Raw genomic sequence first — 22,148 nt, 5'->3', positions numbered from 1 at the left:
ATCAATACTAGCAACAACATCAGCTCCGAAATCCAGCGAAAACTCACCCTTGCCAATAAATGCTACTTTGGACTGGTAGGCAATTGAAAAGTAAAGTCCTCTCTCGGCAGACGAAAATCATACCCTACAAGTCACTTATCGTTCCCGTCCTGCTATATGGTGCAAAAGTATGGACCATGACAACATCAGATGAAACGGCTCTGGGAGTGTTCGAGAGAAAAGTTCTTCGAAAAATTTATGGACCTCTACGCGTTGGCGATGGCGAGTACCGAAGAAGATTTAACGATGAGATGTACGAGCTATAAGCAGATATCATCATAGTCCAGCGAACTAAAACGAAGCGGCTGCGCTGGCTAGGCTGCCAAGAAAGTGTTTTTATTGGAACTCGCCTATGGAAGCAGAGGTAGAGGGCGGCCCCCACTCCGCTGCAAGGGTCAGGTAGAAAACGATTTAAACTTCCTTGGAGTGACCAATTTGCGCCCGTAGGCAGAGAGAAGGAGCGACTGGCGCGCCTTGTTCGACAGCCATGACCGTTTAAATGGTTAAGCACCAATTAAGTAAGTAAGACCACAAATATATGCGGCAAACATCGCAGAGCTGGGCAACAATAACAAAGTAAACTACAGTTGATGACCAACACCAAATTCACGCGGGTTCTAAAAAACCACTGTATGATTTGTAACGAGGGGCTTATAGAAGGGAGAAACTTGCATTTGGGTGTTCATATCTCATAGGTCAATAAGCAGAAACAGCGCGGTAACTTCTCCTGAATAGCTGAGTTGAAACGAAATGGCAACTTTTAGTGAGCAGAATTGGTATTTGAATATACAAAGCTAGGAGAATGGAAATACTCCTCAACTAAGTTGTCCTAAGAACAATGGAAAAGATACAAAACCGCGAGATTAGGTCGAACTCCCTCAAGCGCAAGCTTCCACATCCAAGCCAGTAAGCTTACAGAGGTGACACGTGCATGAAATTCGCTTTGTACAAGCTCTCAATAGACTCTATCTTGGGGATTATCACCCTTTGCTATCAAGGACGATGGGCCGCCGTCGCTTAGATTACGTAGTCCTGGTTTTAGCCGTCTCTACAGCGCCCGAACACGGCATCCAGCGAGAGAGCCAGTATTTCTGACTTATTTAAATGGTGCTTTAAATCCATGAGTCTCGGGGCTGGCACAACTTTGCCTGACAATCTGTCACCTTGCAGTTCTTTTTGTAGATGGCCACTCTGACAAACTCTGCATGTAAATCATTCAGAGCAGTATTTGCTTGAATATAAACACCGATGCGCGAAACCAATCCCTTATCACCTAAAGTCATACTTCTCCGGCTTGGCAGCTGGTACGCGTTCCATCGCGCAACTGACGTGTAGGTGGACTCGCTTTGTATTCTGCTGTCTGCTATTACACCGGCACACAGCTATTACCGTACTGATATTCCCTTGACATGACTGTTGGCTAACGTCTACTATAGCTCTGCCCTTCTATCGTCGTTCCGATTATCTCAGCCACTGCCAAAGGTCGTGCGCCGCCGGATCGATTCGACTACCCCCACAATCGTTCACTTAAGTATTGCTGACCACCGTATGCATAATATTCGATACCATACGCAGTCAACTGCTCCGTTATACCTATGCTGTCGGACCATCTCGCCCTCTTGCCTCTGCCTTTCTGGTTACGAAAATCTGTTCCCCTCCTAACACCTTAATCTGCGCATATGTTTTTACTCACACTAACATGCTTTTTAACAATTTTGTGGGGGTTTGTGGAAACTTTACTCTTCAATGGATTGACTGTGCATTAAAAACCCACCTCATACTACTATCATGAGACGTATTATCGAATGCATCTTCAATGCTCAGTAAAACGCAGAGTACTATATTCCCGATTTCAAACTCATTATCGATTTCGATTGAGAGCTGGTACAAAGCAAAGGACATGTACGCGCCACCTCTGTAAACTTGAAGTCGGAAAATCGTGCTTGAAATGGTTCTATATTGATGTGTCTTTTTCATCAAGCGATGTGAGACCGATGGGTCTAAAGAACCTCATAGCGTAGCAGTCTTACAATGCCTTCTAAAGAAATTAGCTTAACTTGTCATTTTCCATGGAATGCCTCATATATCGACGGTGTTTTTAAATGATATTAGAAAATAAAAAGCTAAAAAATGTACGAATAAGTTTAAAACAAAGCCAAGAAAGATGCAGTAATTTATTTTTACGTATTTTAAATGCAAAGAGATATTTGGATTTGCTCGAAACATCGCGCCACCACTGCTAGAATAGCAATTTCAACATACCAGGAGTATAAAAAAATCTTTAAAAAAATACCCAATAGAAATGCCACTGATTCCTTTTGATTCGCAAGCAAACTGAATGTTTAGTTGACAGCTGTAAAAAGCCATTTTCTGACACACGTACATATTTAGTATATACTTTTATAAAACCATATATATATGTAGTTCAGATTGGCTTTTTTTGCATACATACATATATACAAATGTAATCACGTAGCAGTGGGCTGATTCTCTTCCATCTGGCCACTAAGGTTTTGTTAAAAGGATTAAATGTGACTTTATCACGCGTTGCGCTTCCGCTCATTTAATATCCTTTTGATAGTAAATTTGGTGAAGGATTTGGTGAATAAGATTAGTAAGAGAAATATATTTATTGGTTTAGGAATGTGGTTGAAAAAGTAAGTTATCCAGCTAAGTGAACAAGAATTTATGTGAATATGCTAAGTAATGAACTCAAATAAAATGGGCAAAAAAGATTTTATGGCATTTGTGTCAGTTAAATCAAATTTAGCGCTTTAATAAAATGGTTGAAGCTCAGATAGATAATACTGTTTGTAAAAAACAGCATCTGTGTCTTGACCATTTCAAGTCTTAGAAAAAAAAAAAATAATCTGAATGCTGTAAAATAGCTTTTTGAACTACAAACAAGTGCCGATCCCGGCGAAAAAAACTTCGTGAAGAAACTTTTGCTGTGAAGTCGAAAATGGCGGCGACGCATCAAGACTACGGTGCGAGTTTTCTAGGACTAGGACGCAAAGAGCTATTAGCTATTTGCGTAGACCTAACGGGATCTGGATCAGCACAGAAGGAAAAACCCTAGAGCTGCACTTGAACACACATTATTCGGGAACTATGCACCACACAACAGAAGCACCTGCAACATACCAGGCAGTAAATATAAACAGCACTGAGGTATATATAGCACATGTCTTCAACCTGTCTTTTTCCACCTTTGTCATTCCCGAAAAATGGAAAATGGCCAAGGTGGCCCCGCTACTAAAGCGTGGGAAACCAGCTAACCAAGGAGAGCCATATCGCCCGATGTCCCTCCTATAGCCAGTAGCCAAGACGCTTGAAGCCATTTTGCTCCCCTACTTCAAAGCAAATTTGCAGCTAGCCTGTCATAAGCATGGCTTCAGAAAACTCCATAACACCACCAACGCGCTAAATGCCATTAGCACCCAGGTAAATTGCGGCTTAAATCAAAACCCCCAACATAGAACAGTAAACGTTGCGCTAGACCTGTGAAAAGGTTTTGATACGGTCAACCATGTCACGCTACTGCAAGACCTGGAAGGGTCTACCCTTCCCTTATGTCTTAAAATGTGGACCGCAAATTATCTCTGTGGTCGGCAGGCATCGGTGCAATTTAGAAACGAAACATCAAAACAAAGAAGAATTAAACAAGGGGTGCAACAGGGTGTTGTCCTATCCCCACTTCTGTTTAATTTCTACATATCTAAGTTACCTTCGCCACCAGAAGGAGATACTCTCGTTTCCTACGCCGATGACTGCACAATAATGGCCACAGACCCAGGCCCACAGATAGATGAGCTTTGTAACAGAATAAACGGATACGTCCCTGATCTCCCCAGTTGTTTCGCCTCGCGAGACCTGGCATTATCACCGACTAAACCCTCCGCGACCTTATTTACAACATGGACGTCCCAAATTTCGACCATTTTGAACATCCACGTCGATGGCACTACGCTACCGATTGTCCTACATCCCAAAATCTTGGGTGTGACGTTTGATGAGGATCTACATTTTGGTGAGCACGCAGCCGCAATTGTACCTAAATTCCAGAGTCGTAATAAAATCCTCAAATCCCTTGCTGGCAGTAATTGGGGAAAGGACAAAGAAACGCTCATTACCACATACTAAGAAATTGGCCAGCCAATTACATGCTACGCGTCCCCTATTTGGTCGCCAAGCCTAAAAAATACTCACTGGAAGAAGCTACAGGCCTGCCAAAATACTGCTCTCAGAACCGCCACGGGCTGTCTTCTTATGTCCCCAGAACACCTTCTACATAATGAGTCGAGAATAATCCCCATAAGGGAGAGAAAAGAGATGCTAACCAAACAGTTCCTGTTGAATACCCAGAAACATGGGCTTCCCAACAGACATCTGATTGATGAGCCAACACTGCCTAAGAGTTTAAGGAGTCATCTCCGTAAGCATTATGAGGAAATACGGCACCTGAGAACTCAGCCGTATGAAGCAAAACAACACAAGCAGCTCCTCAGTGAACTCCGCAAACACGCGTCGGACCTCTTTGCCAATAATTTCCCAGTGAATCCAATACTTAAAGAATAGTACCCAAAACTTGCGGAAGAGGAACACATACTCCCCAGGGAAACGCGAGTCACTCTAGCTCAACTTCGATCTGGATACTGTAACAGGTTAAACTCTTACCTATCCAGGATCAACCCCAGCATACAAAATGTATACCCCGCTTGCAATGTGTCCCCACATGACACCAAGCATCTCTTTAATTGTAATGTGGCACCAACGCTTCTAACACCCCTTTCATTATGGTTCACCCCTGTTGAAACAGCAAGTTTCCTTGTACTCCCGTTAGAGGATATTGATGACAATTTGTGATCGGTCGCACCTATTGGGTGGGGCAAAGCACTGCTATAACAACAACAACAACAGCACTGAGGAAAGGGTTAAGTGGGCTGTTAAAAGCTTTAAACCTTTTAAGGCTACTGTGCCAGGCGGAATTTTTCCCGTCAACTTATTTACTTATTGACTATATCGGCTTACTGGCTGCCGCACATTTATGCCGCTTATTTATCTTTCAACTATATTTCGTCTGCGTACCGTAGAGCCACAGCTGTCTTCATTCCTATGTCAGGGAAGGCCTCTCAAAGAAACCTATTAGTTTTTCCTACTTCGTACTCAAGACCACAAAGAGAATAATATGCAACTTCCTCACTACTACTAATGATAGCAACCTCATATCCGGCTATCGACATGCATACGGAGACTGCACTATACAGCCAAGGCTCTAATAACAACTCTCTACTGTACTACTCGAAACATTATTTTTCGATAAAGAGTATTGATTTGTGGCCTTCCTAGAACTTGTAAAAGCACTCAATGACATAAACGCAGATGGCATTAGCAGTGCCCTTACAAATCTGGGTATAGATAAGCTCCTAGTGGGACATCAACAACTTAACAGAAGCAATACACTTTCTTCACTGGGAAAGCTTAAAATAACAAGCTATATCGCAAGGCGCACAACTCAGGGGGAATCTAATGGTCAACTCATTAAAAAGAGATACAAGATGCTGGGGTGCGAATATTGTCACATGTGGTGATGATCTAAATATTGCTAACAGAGGCAAGTTCCTTCAAACGTAAGCGTTTATCCGACCTATACTTCTGTATCGGACCGTCGTATTGTGACCAGCATCGAGCAAGGCGTTAAACCTAAACTTGTTGGTTAAAGTCCACAGAACTACTGTGACTAGCATAAGTGGCACTCTAAGAAAAATGCCTTGTGAAGCTGTTCGGATCATTGTTGACATATTTCCCTTATTTCTAGCTGGCTACCGAGCAGCTGTAAAGTCAGATCTGCTGAGTTGTCCCATTGGAACACTAGGGCACCCTAGCATGCTAAAAAATGCAGTTTTCTTCCTCATAGCTCAGATCGCTTTGCAAAAGTAACAGTTGTGGAAAGCAAAGTGGAAGGAGGAGTCTTTTCAACGGATCTAGACCTCGCAACTCTCCTGCAGACTCCCCGTTCACTGTCGTATACTTCAGATAGGCCATTATGGAAGGCGATGTTGAGTTAGGAATATACTAATAAGAAACATTTATTTTTTGCGACAGCCAGGCGGCTATGAAATCTCTTGTCACCTTCGCCGATCTATTTGAGAGACGGCCCAATAGAACCGTATACACCTTATATGGGTCCCGCGACACAAGTTCATCGAGGGAAACTGTATAGCAGATGAGCCTGCTAGGCAGGGTATGACCTGGCATATTAGAGAGCACATCTACAGACAAACCGATGAAAGATGGCTACCAACACCGCAGTGTGAGACATCCAAGCAAACCTGGCCAAATTGAGATCCTGTAGTGTTTGCAGCCTTAGTAGGGATAAAATCCCCACACTTGTAGGAGTACTAAGTGGACACTACCATATAGGTAAGCATACAGAAAGGCGTGGAGCATTTATCTGCGGTGCTGCAGAAGTTGCAAGGATGGAGACAACAGGGGTTAACATTATCTGCGACTGCTCGTCGTTAATGGTGCGAGACAACGCTTCCTAGGAACCGCCTTTCTACTTTATATACGCCAGGTTGAGGAGTATTGCATTAAGCACTTGTTAGCATTGGTCTTTTCGCTGTATCCCAACGGCACTAATTATCACTGGGCTAAGTATGCTCTCGGACAGCCACTTCATCCTAACCTAACTTATTATTTAGATTTATTCGAAAATGTATCCTGAAACATATTTTACTTAACAATTTTCTATTCTTCTTCTACTTTCAGTTGGACTGTAAAAATTGCACATATGATACTCTAAAATCAGAAACTAGTTTGAGTAGTGCTTATGATTGCAAAGTCAGTAATAATATAGGTGGAGCTGGCACTGATTCTGCCGATGGTAAGTATTATTGTTATTGTTATAACGCATTATGAAATATTTCGAAACACAAAGAAACGCTTTTCGGAGAAGGAAGGTCAAGTCTTCCTCCACCCACCTCTCCCAGCTCAGTGTATGTCTCCCTCATACCCTGCTTCCAAGCTGCGATGTCGACTGATATAATTTCTTAGCCGGAGCGTCTTCATCCATCCGCATAACATGATATAGCCAGCGAAGTCCTTTGATTTTTACTCTCTGCACTATCTTCATATCTACGTAAAGCTTATACAACTCGCCATCTTTCGTAGGACTCTTCTCCCGAACACTGCACGAGCTTCTCAAATTCTCTTGACACCGTCCATAATTCCTAGCCATACATCCGGTCTAGTCAGTCAAAGTTGGCGAGACGTATTCCCCGTTTGACTTCTAAGCTGACATTGTGCTTACTGTTAGTGCTGGTTCCCCAAATAGGCGAATCTGGCGCATCGTGCAAATGTGGTCGATAGTACATTCACCAGGTCTGAAGCCGCACTTGCAAGGTTCAATCAGTTCGTTGACTATGAGCTTCAGCCTATCTCACAGGACGCTAGTTTGATAGTTAACCAAATATTTAAATATATATTTTTTAAAAATATTATTATTTATTTATTTTGAGTTTAAATATTTTCCAACTAATTAGAATTTTCTTTTTTTGAAGTTATTCAAAAATTTTAAGTTAACACGAAAACTCAATAAAAATTATTTTATAAATTAAAGTAAAGAGTACAAAGTAGTTAACACTATATTTTGAAACAAAAAAATTATTAATTAATATTAAATGTAACCTTTTTTTGTTTTTTGTTGTTTAATGTATTTGTATTTAAATTAGTGTTAATAATTATGTTTGCTGGTTTAAGTAAATCAATTGAAATATTTTTAAATTGTATTGAATTGTAAATGTTTTATGTTTCTTAGAGATAACTTTAAAAGGTCCTTCATAAGGTGATTCTCAATTAGATTTACGAAGAACTTTAACAAAAACTTACTCACAATTTTCTAATTGTTTAGGAACGAAAAAATTTTCTTTGTTATGACGAAAAACTTTAGAACGAACAAGCGAAAAATATTCTCTTATTTTATGAAGAGCGTCATTAGAAAAATCATGTTCTTTATTACTATTTGAAATAATTAATTCACCAGGTATTCTAAGTGTTTGGCCATCAACAAGTTCAGCAGATGAACATTTTAAATCTTCTTTAATAGAAGTTCGTAAACCAAGTAGAATGAATGGTAAAATGTCAGACCAATAAACCGAGTCGTTTGATGCTATAATTGCTGCTTTTAAAGTTCGATGAAATCTCCCTATCATGGCATTTGCTTGGGGATGGTAAGGTGATGTATGAATTTTATGAGAACCTAAAAGTTTAGTTAATTCCGTAAAAAATTTTGAAGTGAATTGTGAACCTTGATCTACTGTAATATTGAATGGTATACCAAATCGTGGTATATAATTTTGAATAAAAGTTTTTACTATAGTATTTGTTGAAATATCTTTAAGTGGATAAGCTTCAGGCCAACGTGAAAATCTGTCAATAATTGTTAAGATATAACAATTTTCATTTGAAACTGGAAGAGGTCCAACAATATCCATATGAATATGTTCAAAACGACCTGATGGTATTTGAATTTTTTGAATAGAAGATTTAGTACGTCTTGAAATTTTGGATTTTTGACAATTGATAGAAGATGAAGTCCAATCGTTAATTTCTTTACGCATGTTAGGCCAATAATATTTATTTTGAATTAATTTTGTAGTTGTTCTTATACTTGGATGAGATAATGAGTGAATTTTGTCAAATATAATTCTTCTCATAGAATGTGGAATATAAGGTCGAAAAGGTTGTAGAGAAACATCACACCATATGTTTAAATTAATAACTGGAATATGAATTTCTTTTAAATTATTTTTAGAATTTTGATCAGAAATGATTTTGTTGTATCAGTTTGTTGTTCTTTATATAAATTTTCTAAATTTATATCTTGAGTTGAAATTGCATATATTTCTGGAATACGAGAAAGTGTGTCGGCAACTATGTTGTCTTTTCCACGTATATATTGAATATCATTTGTAAATTTAGCAATATATATTCAAGATGACGCAGTTGACGAGGAGATCTATCTACTTTAAAATTTAGAACATGAATTAAAGGTTTATGATCAGTATAAATTGTAAGAGTTCTACCTTCAAGAAAATGTTTAAAATGTTTAATTGAATTATAAATTGCCAAAAGTTCACGATCAAATGTTGAATATTTAGTTTCTGTTGTAGTTAATTTTCTTGAAAAATAAGCTAAGGGTTCTAGTATATTATTGCTAGTTTGTTGAAGAACTGCTCCAATAGCAACATTTGATGCATCTACTGCTAATGATAAAGTAACATTTTTGTCGAAATGTGTAAGTAAAGTATTTTTAGCAAAAAGTTTTTTAATATTTTAAAAAGCTGTTGTGGTTTTATTTGTCCAATTTAATTGTTTGAGTGTGTTTTTAATTGCATATGTTAACATTTCATGCAGAGGACTAAGTTCTGCTGCTAGCATTTTAATATATCTGTGATAGTAATTTATCATACCTAAAAATTTTTGTAATTTATTTATAGAAATTGGTTTTTCAAAATTTGTTATGATTTCAATTCTATCTAAAGATGGTTTAATACCTTCGCCTGAGATTTCGTAACTTAAAAAATTTTATTTATTTACATCGAGAGTACATTTTGAAGGTTTAATATTTAAATTGTATTTTCAAGTCTTTTGAAAACTGATTTAAAATGAGTTATATGTTGATCTTTATTATCACTGGCAATAAGAATGTCATCAATCAGAAAATAATATATTAATAAAGCGTTGGAAAGTTTGAGCACTGTTTTGTAAACCGAAAGGTATTCTTACGAATTCAAACATTCCAAAAGGGGTAGTTATTGCAGTTTTATGAATGTCTTCTTCTGCGATGGGAATTTATGGTAAGCATGCACAAGATCAATTTTGGAAAAAATTTGTTGGTTTTTTAAATCAATTGTTAAATCGTGGATATGTGGTAAAGGATACCGATCTGGTGTAGTAATAAAATTAAGTCTTCGATAGTCTCCGCAAGGTCTCCAATCATTTGGTTCTTTTTTAGGAACGAGATGAAGCGGAGAAGCAATAGGAGAATTTGAGGGTCTGCATATACCTGTTTTAACTAAAAATTCAAATTCAGCTTTAGCAATTTTAAGTTTGATTGGATCAAGACGTCTGGGTTTCGAAAATGGTAAAATACCTTTTGTTTCTATCCTGTGAACCGTATGGTGTTTAACTTTTTTAGTATAATCTGGTTCACAGGTAATAGATGGAAATTCATTAAGTAATTTCGAAAACTTATTTTTGACAATAGGAATTTTGAGTGAGAAAATATCAGAAAATCCAGGAGATCCAGCAATTTTAATTTTTGTAGTAGAATCCATTATTTCTTTATTTTTAATATTGACAATAATTCCGAATTTTTCTAAAAAGTTTGCTCCTAAAATTGGTGTATCAATGTTCGCAATAATGAATGGAAATTCAAAATCTCTTCTTAAATCTAAATCAATTTTAATTATTTTTGTACCGAAAGTTTCAATTGAAGAACCGTTTGCTGCGGTCAAAGTAAGATCCGAATTTCTTTTATAAATTTTAAATTTAGAAAAAGGAATAACTGATACAACTGCGCCGGTATCGATAAGAAAATTAAGTTTATTGAATTTATCAAATATGAATAGGCGACGAGTAGGTTTAATAATAGTTCCATTATCCGTCACCGTCATAATGGATCGTTTCAGTTTAAGTTTTGTTCGCAATTTGAATTACGATTTTGATTAAAATTGCATGGGGTTATACATTTAAGAGCGTTATTCTTAAATTTTTTGTGATACCAACAAATAGTTGTTTGTGAATTAAAATTACGATTGTTTGAAAAATTTCTTGATCTTGAAAAATTTCGAGATTTATATCTATTTCCATCTTTAGATCTTGAACGGATTTGTAATTATTAATATCATTAGAAATTTTATTTAAATTCTGATAAATAGCCGTAGTTAATTCAGTTAAATTTTTAACGCATTGTTCCAAAATATTACTATTTATACTTGAGACTACAGGAAATTTGGAAAAATTAGGTTTATTGATTAAATCAAAAAGTTTGTCAGCTAAAATAATAATTACATCTCTGTTTTGATTATTATTGGAAGTCAAATGAATATGTATTGCTTGTGGTAATTTACGAATCCACAATTTAAAGAGTAATTCTTTGCTAACAATGGAGTCAGAACCTATAAGTGATTTCATAAATCTGAATAATTCAGATGGTGAACGATCACCAAGTTCAGTTTTTGAAAATAATTGTTCTAATTGTTTTTCTTCGCTAAGAGAAAATCTTTCACATAGAATTTTTTTGATTGTATCATATTTATTATAAAGAGGAGGAGGGTTAATAACATCTAAAATTTTAGATATAGTATCTCGTTGAAGAGTAATTAGAACATTTTGAAATTTTAAATTATCATCATTGATATTGTTAATTTCAAATTGTCCTTCAACAAGTAAAAACCAGGCATCGGGAGATTCTTGCCAAAATTGTGGTAATTTAACCGATTTAGTAGAAGAAATATTTGTAAAGTTATCTTGTGTTGAAGTATCTTGTGTTATATTAGAAATGTTGTTTTGTGTTGTACTAATGTTAGAATTTTGAGTTGTATTGTGAGTCATTGTGTTATTTGTATAGTTGTTGTTTTGATTTTCCGAATTTGTAAAATTACGGGTTCGTATTGGTGAACGCAGAACCATATGAAAAAAAAACAAAAAAATTTAATGAAAAATTTGAAAATTAGAAAATATTTAAAATTTTTTTGGAAAGGGAGTTAACAATTTAAATAAAATATTTATTTTTATATATATATATAAATAAAATTATTAAAATATAAAAATAATCTTAAAATAAATTTGAAAATTTAAAGGATTTAAAATTTTAATTTGAATTATAATTGTAAATTTTAAATTTAATATTAAAATAAAAATTATACTTACATAAAATTAAATTTAATAAAAAAATTATTAAAATTAATAAGTAGTTGATTGATGTTTGTAAAGATTTTAAGCGAATCAATTGCGTTTTTTTGACGTGATGACAATTAAATACATCGTTATTGCTTTCTATGAAATGGCTTTGTTATGGAATGGCTTTGTTATGCAATGGCTTTGTAATTAGTAAAGAGGACGTTAAAGGTTACGAGTGATTCCAACAAATGGTATACAAAATGACGATGTTTCGTTAAGTATTAAAATACTTCGATATATGAATTAATTGTAGGGAGGAATTAGCGGTATTATCTTAATAAATTTTGAGTTTAATATATACGACAGCAAATGATGTGCGTTAGTCTAATTCAAACATTTTCGCATATTCTTTCAGTTCTTCAATGCCAATATTGATTAAAATATCAGATAGGACGTGAAAATATAATGTCAATGGGTCAGTGGTTCTTTAAAATTATTTTAAGTTTCTTAGTTTTGTTATTAATAAACAAGATTTTCGTTTAGGTACACAATTTCTTGGTCTCTTTTATTAAAATTAAGCGGCAGTTCAATTTAAATTCATTGATTTTTGCATTGAATAATCCTTATAGATATTAAATCTGCTTTATTTTATTTTTTAGTATATTAATTTACAAATCACATATTTGTTTGTTAGAGCTTTGTTAGTGGTGAGGGTGTTTGTCATAGCACTGATGTATTGTGATGATGGTGTTTTTACTTGACCCATCAGACGTAATATATATGTACATCCAATTAAATTATATCTTCTGAAGTTGGTTCAGGTAACTAAAACAAATTTTCTTTGATAGCACGTCACTTAGTTGCACTTTTATTTGCTGTATTTTATTGGTTAGTTTTGCGATACGTAAAGCGTCACACTCAGTAATTGTATCACATATAGACTTATATAAAAATTTAGGTCCGTTGGTAGAATCGCCAATATAGTTGGTAGTTAACCAAATATTTAAATATTTATTTTTTTAAAATATTATGTTATTTATTTTTGAGTTTAAATATTTTCCAACTAATTAGAATTTTCTTTTTTTGAAGTTATTCAAAAATTTTAAGTTAACACGAAAACTCAATAAAAATTATTTTAAAAATTAAAGTAAAGAGTACAAAGTAGTTAACACTATAGCTAGATAGAATATTATACGCGATATTAAGCAACGCCATCCAATATCAGAATTAAAGTTCTTTCATACTTAACTATTTAGGGCTTGCAGCTTAGCCGGAGAAGCGCTGATTATATAGTTACGAGTCAGTTCCGTCCTTCGGGTGCGTCGTTTCATCCTAGAGACCGCAATTTGGCCAATAGCCAATGACACTATAGCTTTCCACCTGTACTACTGTCGACTACCGTAAAAAGAACAACCAGAGCAACACGGTAAGACATTGAGCTCCCTGCGTTATCACTGAAAATTCCATTGTTCCAGCTGCACTATTGCTACACGCTCATCCGCCTGACTAACATTATTAATCGCGAGCAACTGAAGTTTTGCAGCCCAGATGTTGCCGCTTCGAATTTCTCCGTTTCTGCTTCGACCATTAGGCGCCCGCTTACCATTCCTCTTGCAATCTTCCCAGCCGCTTATCAACGGCTCTTCGTCACTTCACTTGAAGCCATTCTGCTCCCCTACTTCAAAGCAAATTTGCAACTAGCCTTTTAGCAACATGGCTTTAGAAAACTGCATAGCACAACCACCGCGCTAAATACATTAACACCCAGATAAATTGCGGTTTAAATCAAAACCCCCACCATAGAACAGTACTCGTTGCACTACACCTGTCAAAAGATTTCGTTACGGTCAACCATGGTATGTTACTGCAAGACCTGGAAGGGTCTACCCTTCCCCCATATCTTCAAAGGTGGACCGCAAATTATCTGGGTGGTCGGCAGGCATCGGTGTTAGGAACGCAACATTCAAGTCAAGAAGAATTATCCCCACTTTTGTTTAACTTTCTAACTTCTACATATAAAAGCTACCTTCGCCACCAGAAGGAGTTACTATAGTTTCCTACGCCGATGACTGCACAATAATGGCCACAGGCCCAGGCCCGCAGATCGATGAGGTTTTCAATAAAACAAACGGCTACCTGCATGATCTCTCCAGTTTTTTCGCTTCGAGAAACCTGACATTATCACCGACTATATCATCGGCGACCTTATTTGTAACATGGACGTCCCAAATGTCGACCATTCTGAGCATCTTGGGTGTGCGAAAAAAATCCAGAGCCGCAATAAAATCCTCAAATCTCTTACTGGCAGTACTTGGGGAAAGATAAAGAAACGCACATTACCACTTACAAAGCAATTGGCCGATTGCATGCTACCCATCCCATATATGGTCGCCAAGCCTCAAAACTGCTCACTGGAAGAAGCTACAGGCCTACCAAAATACTGCTCTCAGAACCGCCACGGGCTGTCTTCTTATGTCCCCAAAACACCAGCTTCATAATGAGGTGAGAATACTCCCCATCAGGGAGAGAAATGAGATGCTAACCAAACAATTCCTGTTGAATACCCAGAAACCTGGGCATCCCAAAAGACATTTGATTGATGAGCCGACACTGCCCAGGGGCTTAAGTATTCATCTCCGTAAACATTATGAGGAAATACGGCACCTGAAAACTCAGCCGTAAGAAGCAAAAAAACATAAGCAGGTCCTCAGTGAACTCCACAAATAGTCATCGGACCCTTTTCCAGGAATTGCCCGGTGAATGCTGTACTCAAAGAGCAATACCCAAAACTAGCAGAAGAGGAACGCACTCTCCCTAGGGAAACGCGAGTCACTCTAGCTCAACTTCGATTTGGATACTGTAACGGGTTAAACTCTTACCTATCCAGAATGTACCCCGACATACGAAACATATGTCCTGCTTGTAATGTGTCCCCACATGACACCAACCATCTCTTTAATTGTAATGTGGAACCAATGCCTCTAACACCCCTCTCATTATGGGCCACCCCTGTCGAAACAGCAAATTTCCTTCGACTGCCGTTAGAGGATATTGATGATAATTTGTGATCGGTCGCACCTATTGAACGGGGCGAAACACTACTACAACAACAACAACTTCACTTTGTACGGCTATTTCCGCAGCCGTTTTGCCAACTTTTGCCGACACCGATCATCTCTCCTGAGGACTAATAATTTACTCCAACCGCCGCATACAGATAAGCCAAGATACACCAAGTAACTTTCAAAAACAAACTTTCTTTCAGTTCTCTATCCCTTTTCATCTTTATTTTCGGCATTCTCATGCACTTAATTTCATCATGCTCTTTGAAAATGTCTTTTAATGCAGTTTTGTTGTCCTCACAGACTCATGTCGTCTGCTGCACAACTCCCCAGCAAAATTGAATCAAAATCAAGGATTGACGACAACGAAAATCAATGCTCAATATCATCAACAGAATCAGCAACAACATCAACCACCAGAAACGCAAAAACAATTACAACAACAACACTACCAACAGCTGTATAGCCGGTCAGCCACACCATCACCACAACATTTGCAACAGCAACCGCACGAACAACAACAACTGCACGCAACGGTCATGCAAACATTTCACATAACATCGACAAGCTCGTCGCCGACAAGCCATGTACCATATCAACAGGAGCAGCAACAACACCAACAAGAGCAACAACCACACACCATATTGCGCCAATATGCTACACTGCAACCGCAACAATACAAACAACAGCAAATGCAACAACAACAACACCAACAATATATTGCTGTACCCAGTGGCACTTTAGTGCGTTTTGGTCTTCAAACAACAAACGCATCAACGAGAGCCATATCAACATTGAGTGGCAGCAGTAGCAACAATTGTACAACCGATGGTAATGGTAATGTTGGTATTGGTGTTGGTGCAACATTCATTGCCACTGGCATGCCCAGTAATTGTTATCAAATGGCGAACGTGTCAGTAGCTACAGGAGGTACAGCAACAGCCACAATTTACTTTCCCATTGCTACAGCAACGCATCCTCAACAACAACAGCACCAGCCTACATATACGAGTATAACAAATACCCCCGTGGCATCGGTAGCTTCAAAGGTAGCAAATACTGCTGATGGTTTGGTAGCAGCCTCTTTGCTCAGCTCTGGCGCATGTGGGACGAAATTGTTTTGCAATCAGCCAATTGTAAAATATCACACAATTCAACTGGCGCATGCAAGAAAGCAACAACAACATCAGTTGGGCGGTGAGCAAGTTACGTTGTTAGGGAGCAGCGCTGATGTGTTGCCACTGCCACCGCCGCCAGCATATCAAACAGCAACGGTGCATGGTGAGTTGCATTTATTGTAAACGTTTTTACTTTTTGTGAAATTCTTTTATTTTTTATTGTTTTTGTTTTTAAAAAGCGCTGAATAGCTTTTAATTTTATTTTATGTCTACGTTTACACTCAAAATATAATTACTATAACAAAGTAAAGATTTTGAGACTAATTCAGCTCGTGCTGAATCCACTCAAAGTGCGCTGAGTAGTATGAAATGAAGTTGGAAATTAGTTCGGATAGTTTATATACTCTGATGCGCTGTGAGTTACAAAATTAAAAATAAGATGAGCAAAATAACAGTTCCACTACCAAGGTACTTTTTTTAAGTGATCCAGCTCGCGCTGAATACCATTAAATCGAGCTGCATATCGAAGAGTTATAATCAGTTTAGCAAACACTTCAAAACTCGTTGTGTATCTTTTGCTGAATTCGGTTGAAAGCACTGAATAGAAGTCAAAAATTTGAATAGTTTTCTGCAATTTAAAAAATTTATGATAGAAATGGCGGTCGCCATAGTATGATGGTAGCGTGCTCCGCCTACCACACCGAAGATTCTGGGTGCACGACCCGGGCAAAGCAACATCAAAATATTTGAAACAAGGTTTTTCAATTAGAAGACAATTTTTCTAAACTGGGTCGCCCCACGACAGTGTTCGACCTAAAATCTCTTCGGAGGTTATCGCCCCTTACATTAATTATTTATAATACAAATACATAAATGATTGTAAGTGTTAAGGAAAGTTACATTTTTTGTTAATAACTTAACCCTGTAAGGGAGCTTACATAGGTTACTTACATACATATGTATGTGCTCAATGAGTGTATCCAAAATTTGCTGTGTCAGCAAAGAAAAGAAAATTTATAATAAGTCACGAATATTTGGCTGACAGAATATATAAAATATGTTTCATAATATTTATTTATTTAGTAAAATTGCTTACTTTTGTCCGCGCTGAATAGCGAAATTAGCAGCTGAATAGGGCTTTTGTGGCAAAATATTCTAAAAGCCACTTGGTCTAATCAACTTGGTTCAGAAACGCTCCTCATTGCAAAAAGTGCAGTTGAATACGCCTTTTATAAGAAAAGATGCTAAAATCTAGTTTACATTTTAGAGATACACAGACAAAAGCTAAGCTGAATTATATTTGTTAAATCAAAACTTGTGAACTTTCAAACTTGTACGACTCTGACCTAAGCGTATCATACTAAGTATTATGCTGAATACATTTAAGCTGTGAACTAATTGAAAGTAAAATGTTAACAAGTATTTTTTCCCCTAAATAAGTTCGCTGCTCACGGAATTCAGCCCTTATTATAAAATATTTACCGCATATTAACGTAGTAGACTTGGAAAAAAACTAAGCTGAATAACATTTTGTAAGCAGAAACATTGGAAAAGATAAGCAGACAAAATTATTTTTTCGAAATAACAGCTGAGTGATTCTAACTGAAGTTTATAGATTTCCTGTCATTGTAAAAATATGTTGTTAAAAAAATTGTAAAACAAAATAGTGAAGTTAAACCAGTGCTGAATACATGATAAGTGAGCTGAATAAGACAAAATATGGCGTAGACAACTTTAGGATTCAACAAGAGGCATAGATAAATTGTGCTGAATAGAGTAAAGTTCAGTACAAAGATGAAATTGCATTTTTGAAATCAAAATATGCATTACAAACGAAGAAATTTTAGCTGAATAACTTAAAATTTGTGAAAAAAACATATTCTGATTATACCACTTAGAATAAAAAAGTTTGCTCAAAACATCAAAGCTGAATCATGCTTGCGGTCAAACATTTTTCACAAATTCACTTTTCTTCAGTTAAAGTCTTTTGTAATGAAAACTTGTTGGGTATAGGTATCATTTTTTTATTACGACTCATAGCGCTTTTAAGTAATTCAAGCATAAAAAATAAATAAATATAAGGCGCGATAACCTCCGAAGAGATCTAAGGCCGAGCTTCTCTTCCAATTTGCGTCGTGCTCCTATTTTTTTCCTACAAATTGGCGGGATGGGACCTACTTGTTTTATGCCGACTCCGAACGGCATCTGCTAGGCAGATGAGTTTTCACTGAGAGCTTTTCATGGCAGAAATACACTCGAAGTGCTTGCCAAACACTGGCGAGGGGCGACCCCGCTTAGAAAAATTTTCTTCTAATTGAAAAAACATGTTTCTAAAGTTTTTTATGTTGCTTTTTCCGGGGCGTGAACCCAGGATCTTCGGTGTGATAGGCGGAGCACGCTACCATCACACCACGGCGGCCGCCGTAGGAGCTAGCATAGGAATAATAATAAAAAGCTGCGGAACAACATACAAAAAAAATTCTTTCTAAATTAAGTAAGCAGTCATATATTGGGCGCTCTCATAAAAGTTATTCAATTGTTCGAAAACTAAGTTGCGTAGAATTTTTGGAGGTAGCTTACATTCCTTTTTTACATTCCTTTTTTCGATATAAAATTGCGCTGAATACCGAAATAATTAGCTGAATAGCCTCTTTGAAAAACAGTTTCATTGCTAGATCAGTTCGGTGCTGCCGCATAGAATGATTTTATAAAAGTGTTTCAGTTACTGGATAGTTAGAAACCTACATGAATAATACTTTTTGAGGCAACTCCTTTGAAACAGAAACTTTTGTGGATCTTTAAATAAATTTGTATTTCAATCCCAGCGCATTTAAATAATATCAGCATATGTACGCATTTGCGCATATTACTAAGATTTTTCTAGTCGATAAAAACTACGCTGAATAACGAAAAAGGTAGCTGAATAACATTTTTCAGAAATAATTATTAGTAAATTAGTTCAGCACAATCGCACAGAGCGCTTTTATAAATGTGCTTCAATTACTTGAAACAATATTTATACTGAATCACCAAAAACTTAGCTGAATAAGGTTTAGAGTACACTTTCTTTCAAATCCATAGAACATTTAAGTAATTTTAATATTGTTATACATTTTTCGGTTGATTTAGATTTCTCTACCCGATAAAAGTTGCGCTGAATAACCAAAATAGTGGCTGAATGAGCAAATTTTTTCAGTACTGTAATTTTAGAAAAAAAAGTGTATGCAATAAGTAGACGCCGAGTGCGGAAAAATTCGGTTGAATAACGCAGATTTTCGTTTCTACGACTTTCTAAACCGCACGACAGCTGAATATAGTTTAAAAAAATTCCTTGCTTATTCGGTTAAGCAGAGCCACGTGGAGTCCTGCAGTAAAAGCGTTTTATTTACTCAAACAAATTTTTTGCTGAATTACGAAAAACAAACCTGAATATTTTAAGGCGACTGATTTGAATAATTTTTTTTTTGCGTATTGCAAGTTTGTTTTTACTGCACAAAAATAATCTGAGCACGAAATAATAATTTTCAGGTAATTTAGATTTCCAGTTCTTGTTAAATAAAGCATGAGCGCGGTTATAAAAGTATTGCCATTACTGGATACATTTATTTTTTTTTTGCTGAATAACGAGAAATATAGCTAAATACATTTTTTCTGGTATTTTTTATGCATAAGTAAAAGTAACACAATCCAATTATGTCAGATAATTTAAATTTTCCTACTCGATAAAAATACGCTGAATAAAGAAAATAGTGGCTGAATAAGCTAATTTTTTCCGTCGGCGCTAAATTCGCGAAAATTTAGCTGAATAGCGCAGATTCTAATTTCTACGAATGTTTAAATAAGTCACTAAATAATTGCCAACTTCATGAATGGGCGCTTAAGTTTCAACGGTTTTGGCTGTTCAACAAACATCGTCACTCGCCCTTTCGTTGAGTTAATTGGGATCACATCAAAGAAATCTTAATCGTATTCCACCTGGTCCTTCCAGCGGAGTGGAGGCGGCCTCTTCCCCTGCTTCCGATAAGAATATTCTTCCATAGCCGCTATGTTTAAATTCGCTGGTCTGTGTTGATGCCTGCGTAAAGCTCGTAGAGCTCATCATAAAATTTTCTTCAGTACTCGTCGTCGCCAATGCGTAGAGGTCCGTAAATCTTACGAAGAACTTTTCTCTAGAACACTCAAAAAGTCTCCTAACTAATATGTTGTCACTGCTGATGCTTCTGTTTCCGAGATAGGACTTGATTTATCATTCACCTACTCAACCTTACCAAAGTAGCATTTGTTGGCAAGAGTGATCCTTCTCTGGATTTCTAAACTGTCTTTGTTGTTGTTTGTGTTAATGCTGGTCCCCAAATAAACAAATTGTTTTACTTACTTACTTTCTTAATTGGCGCTTAACCGTCTAAACGGTTATGACCGTCCAACAAGGCGCGCCAGTCGCTCCTTCCAACGGAGTGGGGGCCACCTTCTACCTCTGCTTCCATAGGTGGGTTCCGATAGAAACACTTTCTTGCCCGGAGCATCATCTTTCATTCGCATAACATGGCCTAGCCAGCGCAGCCGCTGCGTTTTAATTCGCTGGACTATGGTGATGTCTGCGTTATAGCAAATTGTTTTACAAGTTCGAAATTATGACTACCGACAGTGGCGTGGTTTCTAAGTCGCTAATGCGCCCACTCTTTGCTTTACGACAGCAGGTACTTAATTTTTCCGCATTCATACACTCGTGCGACCATATTTTGCATATAAGTATAATAGTTCCGCTGGCAATCCATCAGCTCCCGAAGCCTTATTGTTTTTTTTTTTTTTTCTGGTTATTTCTATTCTGACTTCGTCATAGTCGCGTTGGCTAACATCTGTTCCGTTACTATCGATTACGGACTCGGTTTCATTACCTTACTTGGGTGTTTCATCGCTCTCCCTATTTGTGAGCACAAAGAAGTTTTTCCTCCATCATCAAAGCACTCTAGAGATCGGTTATCAGATCGTCGTTTTCGTTTTTACAAGAGTTTGCTTCGAGTTTGAAACCTCCTGTCTGTCGCCAATTTTTTTGGTAAAATTTGCGGTTGTTACTCCTGGCGGCTAACAGCTCAAGATTCTTGTACTCACGGCTTTCAGCCTCTTCCTTTTTCTTGCAGTAAATATGTCTCGCCTCCGTTTTCAACTTGCTGTAGTGTTCATAGTCCGATTTCGTTCATTTGGTGTGTGCGCTTTTAACGTAGCTCTGTAGGTAGCGTCTTTTTTTCGGTTGCAACGCAACATTCACATTCCGTCCGTCAATCTACTTACCTGTATTTTGATTAGGGGACAGCCGTTTAGCTTGATGTATATCTTTATGCTTTAACCTGGTGCTGGCTGTGATCATATTTCGAGCAGCAGTGAAGTTGATTTGCCTCAATCTATACGGAGAAGTTCGGTTGTGGAGTCTGAACTTGCCGACCGTGAGGCCAAGAACACCCTCCTTAACCACCCTGGCGTTAGAGTCGTCAAACACGACCTTTATGACGGGGGTCGCGCTTCAAATTATCACAGTTCACTTTTAACTTACAAAACTATTTTCACAACAAATGACCTGCAGCTTAATAAATTGTTTGCTGATTAGTTTAGCCTAGCATTTTAAGAGAAAGTCATATTTACTTCAATTTTCACTTCAATTTCACTAAATTTTGCCAGCATTCTTTGCTGCTCTCCAACACTGCCTACTAACTGCACTGAAAATGTATATACCCAAACCATTAAATTGGAAAATCCACTTGCATTGCTTGAAGAAACTTTCACTTGCTTTAAATCAACTACAAACTTTGACCTGCCAAAAGTCAACCAAGCAAAACTACCTAAACAACCAACTAAATAAATACAGACACCAACAAACAAAATTAAAGGAAAAATAATATTTAAAATACCAACAGTAGCTAGTCAAGAGTAAACAGTAAAGTGCAAAAATTTGTTTGTTTTAAGTGTTGTGTATAAAGATCTGCCAACGCCCAGCTACAATGTCACCATTTCCATATATATCAACCTC

At 37.0% G+C, this 22,148-nt stretch overlaps 1 protein-coding gene across 18 annotated transcripts in view; it reads left to right on the top strand.

The window, feature by feature from the left end:
* The window catches only part of LOC137243734 (uncharacterized), an 815,214-nt gene that overhangs the window by 759,056 nt on the left and 34,010 nt on the right, over window positions 1–22,148 (top strand). For all 18 annotated transcript variants that reach the window (XM_067771770.1, XM_067771767.1, XM_067771768.1 and 15 more), the window contains 2 exons: window positions 6,811–6,925; window positions 15,312–16,289. In XM_067771770.1, coding sequence (XP_067627871.1) covers window positions 6,811–6,925; window positions 15,312–16,289 — 1,093 coding nt within the window. The remainder of the gene's footprint in view (window positions 1–6,810; window positions 6,926–15,311; window positions 16,290–22,148) is intronic.

This window comes from Eurosta solidaginis, chromosome 3, assembly GCF_040869045.1.
Source record: "Eurosta solidaginis isolate ZX-2024a chromosome 3, ASM4086904v1, whole genome shotgun sequence".
NCBI lineage: Eukaryota > Metazoa > Arthropoda > Insecta > Diptera > Tephritidae > Eurosta > Eurosta solidaginis.
Note: the sequence above shows the minus strand (reverse complement) of the source record. Positions and strands in the feature narration are given on the sequence as shown.